General features: G+C 48.0%; 1 protein-coding gene across 1 annotated transcript in view; it reads left to right on the forward strand.

Annotated features, from left to right (window-relative positions):
- Window positions 1–9,799, forward strand: part of TET3 (tet methylcytosine dioxygenase 3) — a gene marked incomplete in the record, with an annotated part of 240,201 nt that overhangs the window by 127,118 nt on the left and 103,284 nt on the right. The window contains 1 exon segment of the mRNA XM_073618219.1: window positions 3,780–3,870. Coding sequence (XP_073474320.1) covers window positions 3,780–3,870 — 91 coding nt within the window.

Genomic DNA, 9,799 nt, shown 5'->3' on the forward strand with positions numbered 1-9,799 from the left:
AGATCTCAGCTGATGAGGAGCAAGGAGAGGTCCTCTTTGTTCTTGGTGTGGGTCTTTTAGATACGCTTGCCAATGATCTGCATGGCAGGTCAACATATGTCTGGTCAAGCATGTGGTACCCAAGTGGGAGCTGTTTTGGCCACGCGAGATACGCTTGAGACATATGTTGCAAATAGCAGCGGTGCGATCTGATGCACTCGTCTCAAAAAAGGCCCACACCAAAGAACTTTTTGAATAACGCGCAGAGACTGCAGCGCCCTGCACATGTGGAGCTTTGGGGTGTGATGCAGTCAGTGTGCTGCCCTTAGGCTGGCCCCTGGAGGGCATCCTGCCTCGTTGGTGATGTGCCGCCTCCTCCTCCTCTCTCCTATCAGGCACCCACGTTGAGTCAGTGACCTCATTATCCCCTCCCTCCTCATCACTGGAGCAAACCTGGCAGTATGCTGCAGCAGGGGGAGCATGACTGCGAGATTGCTGTCCTTCTTGGGCACCCCCTCTGTCCGTGCTCGTGTTACTGCCTTCATCGAGCTCAGTATCCTCATCAGAGCCTTCCAAACGCTGGGCATCCTCCTGGAGCATGTACCCAACACTGTGGTCAAACAGTTCGAGGGACTCCTCAGGAGGACATGGTGGGGCTAGGGAAGGAGTGACTGATGACATTGAGCTGAGGGAAGAGGCCGCTGCTTTGCCAGACAAAGTACCCTGAGCATGGGTGAGAGAGGATGAGGAGGATGAGGACGGCTTGGTCATCCACTCGACCAAGTCTTCTGCATGTTGCGGCTCAACACGGCCAGCTGCCGAAAAAAAGGCCAAGCGTGTCCCACGGCCACATGCTGATGAGGATGCACCGTCTCCACGATCAGCACTAGACACAGAGCCTGCTTGCCCTCTCTTATTGGCTTGTGACTGTCCGCCTCTCCTTCTTGGCCTTCCAGACATACTAATGGCCTGTAGCTGCACTAAGCTAGCAAAATCAACTGCCTGCCTGTAGTATGAGAACACCACCAACCTTCTACAGGTAGCTTTAGATGAACACTGTGCAGAGCTTGCAAAAAAATAACTTGTAGGTTTAGCTGAACACTGTGAGCAGGACGCACTGCACTAACTGTAAATAGTCTAGCTGCCTGACTGTGGTACTAATAGGATCAAAAGAACACCAGCAATTTTCTTCAGGTAGCTGTATATACTGTAACAAGACAAGCCTGCCTGTCAGTAAGAAGATAACAGGAACGGATCTAGCTAAACTGAATACAGTGTATATATATATACATACAACACCTGGGATGCATATATATACACAATACACTGTAAGTGCAGCTAACTGACTGACTGTTCTGCCTAATCTATCTAACTCAAATGAAATGTCATTATCTGTCTCTCTCTCTCTATCTCTTTCAACACCGGAACACACACTACACAGGACCGCCGTGTAGGCGGCCTTATATAGTGTGGGGCGTGTACTAAATCCCCTGAGCCATAATTGGCCAAAGCCTCTTTGGCTTTGGCCAATTACGGCTCTCTGTTCAGACGGCGCTGTGATTGGCCAAGCATGCGGGTCATAGTGCATGCTTGGCCAATCATCAGCCAGCAATGCACTGCGATGCCGCAGTGAATTATGGGCCGTGACGCGCCACACGAATTTGGCGCGAACGGCCCATAATGTTTGGAATTCGGCGAACCACCGAACAGCCGATGTTCGAGTCGAACACGAAGCTCATCCCTAGTGGCTCTTTAATAAATGGAAGGTGGATGTGCCCTCCCTGACGGATGATGATTGGGAAGAGGGTATCCAACAGTATATACCTTTAATAATATCCTCCAGGGATAGGTACATTGAGCTGAGATTCCTCCACAGGGCATGTTATACACCCCAGAGGCTTGCTAGGATATACCCCACCCAATCTGACAAATGTCCAAAATACAATACTGAAGTGGAAACATTCTACTAAGTGGTCTTCTTATCCAACAATTCTGGAGGGAAGTGGTGCAATCTATCAATATGATAGACCATAGGACTTGATCCTGTGTCCTCTTACTCGGTGTCTGTGACAATATCACCACAAACACTTACAAAAGGTTACCGATTTTCTATGCCAGGAAGGCCATCCTAACTAAATGGAGGCAGCCGGACCCCCGACAGTTGGGCAATGGAAAAAGCTTATTGATTCTACCCTTCCACTTTATAAACTTAAGTTTATGAGTCGTAAATGACCTAAAAAGTTTGAGAAGATCTGGGGTGACAACTGAAATCCTAATGAGAGGACCCCAGTCTGTCCAGCTGGGCGGATCAGGTTCAGGACCCTCGGTGCCCCCCCCCCCCCCACTCCTCTCACCCCCCAAAGAAACCCCTTACAATTCCATTATTATTCCCCTACTTATGGTTGGTATAGGATAGGACTATTCATAACATCTTATCCTTTGAATTAAAGACAACCCTACCCCATTTTTACACAAGAAAGCAATACTGAGGCTATGTACTAAGAAATACATGTAAATAACATGCTGGCTACTATGTCTTACACTTTGTTATGATATGTGCTGTTTTGTCATCTGTTTGATTTTATGTAAAAAAAAAAAAAAAGTTTGTGTATGTAAAGGCAGGCGTCTCAATACTTTTGGCAATATATAGTTACATATTAGGCAAGGTTGAAAAAGTCCATCAAGTCCAACCTATGTGTGCGATTATATGTCATATTACATTATATATCCCTGTATGTTGTGTGATTATATGTCATATTACATTATATATCTCTGTATGTTGTGTGATTATATGTCATATTACATTATATATCTCTGTATGTTGTGTGATTATATGTCATATTACATTATATATCCTGTATGTTGTGTGATTATATGTCATATTACATTATATATCTCTGTATGTTGTGTGATTATATGTCATATTACATTATATATCCTGTATGTTGTGTGATTATATGTCATATTACATTATATATCTCTGTATGTTGTGTGATTATATGTCATATTACATTATATATCCTGTATGTTGTGTGATTATATGTCATATTACATTATATATCTCTGTATGTTGTGTGATTATATGTCATATTACATTATATATCCTGTATGTTGTGTGATTATATGTCATATTACATTATATATCCTGTATGTTGTGTGATTATATGTCATATTACATTATATATCTCTGTATGTTGTGTGATTATATGTCATATTACATTTTATATCTCTGTATATTGTGTGATTATATGTCATATTACATTATATATCTCTGTATATTGTGGGGTCACCAGTCCGGTATTTATATATTGTGGGGTCACCAGTCCGGTATTTGTATATTGTGGGGTCACCAGTCCGGTATTTGTATATTGTTACATAGTTACATAGTAGGTGAGGTTGAAAAAAGACACAAGTCCATCAAGTCCAACCTATGTGTGTGATTATGTGTCAGTATTACATTATATATCTCTGTATATTGTGGTCATTCAGGTGATTATCTAATAGTTTCTTGAAGCTATCAATGCTCCCCGCTGAGACCACCGCCTGTGGAAGGGAATTCCACATCCTTGCCGCTCTTACAGTAAAGAACCCTCTACGTAGTTTAAGGTTAAACCTCTTTTCTTCTAATTGTAATGAGTGGCCACGAGTCTTATTAAACTCTCTTCTGCGAAAAAGTTATAGTGTATATGATATCATACGGCACCCACTGCGATTGTATTTCTTGTAATGTGTCTCCTTTTCCATAAATTGTTCTTTGTAAATACGGATATTTCATCCTTAGATGTGTTTTCTGTTTATAGAGCAAATCAATGAGAAGGACGAAGGACCATATTACACCCACCTGGGGTCCGGACCATCAGTGCCGTCCATCCGAGAGCTGATGGAAGAGAGGTGAGTGGAAATACTTCTCCCGCAAACACTTCCCCCGAAAATACTTCTCCCGCAAACACTTCTCCCGGAAACACTTCTCCCGGAAACACTTCTCCCGGAAACACTTCTCCCGCAAACACTTCTCCCGGAAATACTTCTCCCGCAAACACTTCTCCCGGAAATACTTCTCCCGCAAACACTTCTCCCGCAAACACTTCTCCCGGAAATACTTCTCCCGCAAACACTTCTCCCGGAAATACTTCTCCCGCAAACACTTCTCCCGGAAATACTTCTCCCGCAAACACTTCTCCCGGAAATACTTCTCCCGCAAACACTTCTCCCGGAAATACTTCTCCCGCAAACACTTCTCCCGGAAACACTTCCCCCGCAAACACTTCTCCCGGAAATACTTCTCCCGGAAATACTTCTCCCGGAAATACTTCTCCCGCAAACACTTCTCCCGGAAATACTTCTCCCGCAAACACTTCTCCCGGAAATACTTCTCCCGCAAACACTTCTCCCGGAAATACTTCTCCCGCAAACACTTCTCCCGGAAATACTTCTCCCGCAAACACTTCTCCCGGAAACACTTCTCCCGCAAACACTTCTCCCGGAAATACTTCTCCCGCAAACACTTCTCCCGGAAATACTTCTCCCGCAAACACTTCTCCCGCAAACACTTCTCCCGGAAATACTTCTCCCGCAAACACTTCTCCCGGAAATACTTCTCCCGCAAACACTTCTCCCGGAAATACTTCTCCCGCAAACACTTCTCCCGGAAATACTTCTCCCGCAAACACTTCTCCCGGAAATACTTCTCCCGCAAACACTTCTCCCGGAAACACTTCCCCCGCAAACACTTCTCCCGGAAATACTTCTCCCGCAAACACTTCTCCCGGAAATACTTCTCCCGCAAACACTTCTCCCGCAAATACTTCTCCCGGAAATACTTCTCCCGCAAACACTTCTCCCGGAAACACTTCTCCCGCAAACACTTCTCCCGGAAATACTTCTCCCGCAAACACTTCTCCCGCAAACACTTCTCCCGGAAATACTTCTCCCGCAAACACTTCTCCCGCAAATACTTCTCCCGCAAACACTTCTCCCGGAAATACTTCTCCCGCAAACACTTCTCCCGCAAACACTTCTCCTGCAAACACTTCTCCCGGAAATACTTCTCCCGGAAATACTTCTCCCGCAAACACTTCTCCCGCAAACACTTCTCCCGGAAACACTTCTCCCGCAAACACTTCTCCCGGAAACACTTCTCCCGCAAACACTTCTCCCGGAAATACTTCTCCCGCAAACACTTCTCCCGGAAATACTTCTCCCGCAAACACTTCTCCCGGAAATACTTCTCCCGCAAACACTTCTCCCGCAAACACTTCTCCCGGAAATACTTCTCCCGCAAACACTTCTCCCGGAAACACTTCTCCCGCAAACACTTCTCCCGGAAATACTTCTCCCGGAAACACTTCTCCCGCAAACACTTCTCCCGGAAATACTTCTCCCGCAAACACTTCTCCCGGAAACACTTCTCCCGCAAACACTTCTCCCGGAAATACTTCTCCCGGAAACACTTCTCCCGCAAACACTTCTCCCGGAAATACTTCTCCCGCAAACACTTCTCCCGGAAACACTTCTCCCGCAAACACTTCTCCCGGAAATACTTCTCCCGCAAACACTTCTCCCGGAAACACTTCTCCCGGAAACACTTCTCCCGGAAACACTTCTCCCGGAAATACTTCTCCCGCAAACACTTCTCCCGGAAACACTTCTCCCGGAAATACTTCTCCCGCAAACACTTCTCCCGCAAACACTTCTCCCGGAAATACTTCTCCCGCAAACACTTCTCCCGCAAACACTTCTCCCGGAAACACTTCTCCCGCAAACACTTCCCCCGCAAACACTTCTCCCGCAAACACTTCTCCCGCAAACACTTCTCCCGCAAACACTTCTCCCGGAAATACTTCTCCCGCAAACACTTCTCCCGCAAACACTTCTCCCGGAAACACTTCTCCCGGAAATACTTCTCCCGCAAACACTTCTCCCGCAAACACTTCTCCCGCAAACACTTCTCCTGGAAACACTTCTCCCGGAAACACTTCTCCCGGAAATACTTCTCCCGCAAACACTTCTCCCGCAAACACTTCTCCCGGAAACACTTCTCCCGGAAACACTTCTCCCGGAAACACTTCTCCCGGAAATACTTCTCCCGCAAACACTTCTCCCGGAAATACTTCTCCCGCAAACACTTCTCCCGGAAACACTTCTCCTGGAAATACTTCTCCCGCAAACACTTCTCCCGCAAACACTTCTCCCGGAAATACTTCTCCCGCAAACACTTCTCCCGCAAACACTTCTCCCGGAAATACTTCTCCCGCAAACACTTCTCCCGCAAACACTTCTCCCGCAAACACTTCTCCCGGAAATACTTCTCCCGGAAATACTTCTCCCGCAAACACTTCTCCCGCAAACACTTCTCCCGCAAACACTTCTCCCGGAAACACTTCTCCCAGAAATACTTCTCCCGCAAACACTTCTCCCGCAAACACTTCTCCCGCAAACACTTCTCCCGGAAATACTTCTCCCGCAAACACTTCTCCCGCAAACACTTCTCCCGCAAACACTTCTCCCGGAAATACTTCTCCCGGAAATACTTCTCCCGCAAACACTTCTCCCGGAAATACTTCTCCCGCAAACACTTCTCCCGCAAACACTTCTCCCGCAAACACTTCTCCCGGAAATACTTCTCCCGGAAATACTTCTCCCGCAAACACTTCTCCCGCAAACACTTCTCCCGCAAACACTTCTCCCGGAAACACTTCTCCCAGAAATACTTCTCCCGCAAACACTTCTCCCGCAAACACTTCTCCCGGAAATACTTCTCCCGCAAACACTTCTCCCGCAAACACTTCTCCCGGAAATACTTCTCCCGCAAACACTTCTCCCGCAAACACTTCTCCCGCAAAACACTTCTCCCGCAAAACACTTCTCCCGGAAATACTTCTCCCGCAAACACTTCTCCCAGAAATACTTCTCCCGCAAACACTTCTCCCGGAAACACTTCTCCCGGATATACCTCCCCGCAAACACTTCTCCCGGAAATACTTCTCCCGCAAACACTTCTCCCGCAAACACTTCTCCCGGAAATACTTCTCCCGCAAACACTTCTCCCGCAAACACTTCTCCCGCAAAACACTTCTCCCGCAAAACACTTCTCCCGCAAACACTTCTCCCAGAAATACTTCTCCCGCAAACACTTCTCCCGGAAACACTTCTCCCGGATATACCTCCCCGCAAACACTTCTCCCAGAAATACTTCTCCCGCAAACACTTCTCCCGGAAACACTTCTCCCGGATATACCTCCCCGCAAACACTTCTCCCGGAAATACTTCTCCCGCAAACACTTCTCCCGCAAACACTTCTCCCGCAAACACTTCTCCCGCAAACACTTCTCCCGCAAAACACTTCTCCCGCAAAACACTTCTCCCGCAAACACTTCTCCCGGAAACACTTCTCCCGCAAACACTTCTCCCGCAAACACTTCTCCCGCAAACACTTCTCCCGGAAACACTTCTCCCGCAAAACACTTCTCCCGCAAAACACTTCTCCCGCAAACACTTCTCCCGGAAACACTTCTCCCGCAAACACTTCTCCCGCAAACACTTCTCCCGCAAACACTTCTCCCGCAAACACTTCTCCCGCAAACACTTCTCCCGGAAACACTTCTCCCGCAAACACTTCTCCCGCAAACACTTCTCCCGGAAACACTTCTCCCGGAAACACTTCTCCCGGAAACACTTCTCCCGCAAACACTTCTCCCGCAAACACTTCTCCCGCAAACACTTCTCCCGCAAACACTTCTCCCGGAAACACTTCTCCCGGAAACACTTCTCCCGCAAACACTTCTCCCGCAAACACTTCTCCCGCAAACACTTCTCCCGGAAACACTTCTCCCGCAAACACTTCTCCCGCAAACACTTCTCCCGGAAACACTTCTCCCGGAAACACTTCTCCCGGAAACACTTCTCCCGGAAACACTTCTCCCGCAAACACTTCTCCCGCAAACACTTCTCCCGCAAACACTTCTCCCGCAAACACTTCTCCCGGAAACACTTCTCCCGCAAACACTTCTCCCGGAAATACTTCTCCCGGAAACACTTCTCCCGGAAATACTTCTCCCGGAAATACTTCTCCCGGAAATACTTCTCCCGCAAACACTTCTCCCGCAAACACTTCTCCCGCAAACACTTCTCCCGCAAACACTTCTCCCGCAAACACTTCTCCCGCAAACACTTCTCCCGGAAACACTTCTCCCGGAAACACTTCTCCCGGAAACACTTCTCCCGCAAACACTTCTCCCGGAAATACTTCTCCCGCAAACACTTCTCCCGCAAACACTTCTCCCGCAAACACTTCTCCCGCAAACACTTCTCCCGCAAACACTTCTCCCGGAAATACTTCTCCCGGAAACACTTCTCCCGCAAACACTTCTCCCGGATATACCTCCCCGCAAACACTTCTCCCGCAAACACTTCTCCCAGAAATACTTCTCCCGGAAATACTTCTCCCGGAAAAACGCTTCAGAGCGGATATTGAATTCACCGAAGTCCGATCAGTAAAATGTTCTTCATGTTTGTGCGAAGTCTCCGATCCTTCCCATCACAGCCCCCCCTCCACATTACAATCCCGTTCCTACATCAGTGTCCCCCACACATCACAGCCCCCCCTCCACATTACAATCCTGTTCCTACATCAGTGTCCCCCACACATCACAGTCCCCCCCCTCCACATTACAATCCCGTTCCTACATCAGTGTCCCCCACACATCACAGTCCCCCCCCCTCCACATTACAATCCCGTTCCTACATCAGTGTCCCCCACACATCACAGCCCCCCCTCCACATTACAATCCCGTTCCTACATCAGTGTCCCCCACACATCACAGTCCCCCCCCCTCCACATTACAATCCCGTTCCTACATCAGTGTCCCCCACACATCACAGTCCCCCTCTTCACATTAATTTCCACTGCCCCTTCATATCAACCCCCCCACAGCACTGCTCCCCCTTTAAATCCCCCCTGCCATACACAGCACCTGCCTCCTTTACATCACCCCTCATAGCACTTTCCCCCCACTTCACATCACCCCCCCCCCAATAATGCTCTCTACCCCCCCTCAATAAAATCACCCTCACACACATATAGCACTACCCCCTTCACGTCATCCCCTGTAGCCCCCCATGTCCTCTTGCCAATGCTCTCCTACCTTACACCAGAGAGTGGGAGGCACAGCAGCACTGAATGGAGGGCGGGAGCTGACGGAGTTAACTTTTCATATTATAAGCTAGTGATTGGTTGCTAGGACTGCAACCAATCACCTGCTAATCTGTTAAATTAACTCCGTCTCTCCAGTCATCGCTATCCTGGCTCTATATGTAAAAGAAGAAGAATTGTTCACAACATTAAAGTGATTGTAAAGTCTTGTTTAAAAAAACAAACAGGTCATACTTCCCTCCTCCATGCAGTTGGTTTTGCACAGAGCAGCCCCGATCCTCCTCTTCTGGGGTCCCTCTTCGCTGCTCCTGGCCCCTCCCTCCTGCTGAGAGCCCCCCACAGCCAGCAGCTCTCTATGGGGGCACCTCAGTCCAATCTTTAGGATTTTACACCCGCATTCGGGTCTGGATGGGACGGCGGTCCGGATCGAGGCCGTGGTCCTCCATTTAGTGATTCCTGCTTTATTCTTATTGTAGCGAATCACCGCGGAGGAGCCGCCATAATATCTGCCAATCACCTTACAGCCAAACCACCCACAGAATAGAGACCGTCCATGATAGGATCTTCTACTTGTATATAGACAGTCCATGATAGGATCTTCTACTTGTATATATAGACAGTCCATGATAGGACCTTATACTTGTATATAGACAGTCCATGATAGGATCT

This window comes from Aquarana catesbeiana, linkage group LG03 (genome assembly GCF_042186555.1).
Source record: "Aquarana catesbeiana isolate 2022-GZ linkage group LG03, ASM4218655v1, whole genome shotgun sequence".
NCBI classification, from domain to species: Eukaryota; Metazoa; Chordata; class Amphibia; order Anura; family Ranidae; genus Aquarana; species Aquarana catesbeiana.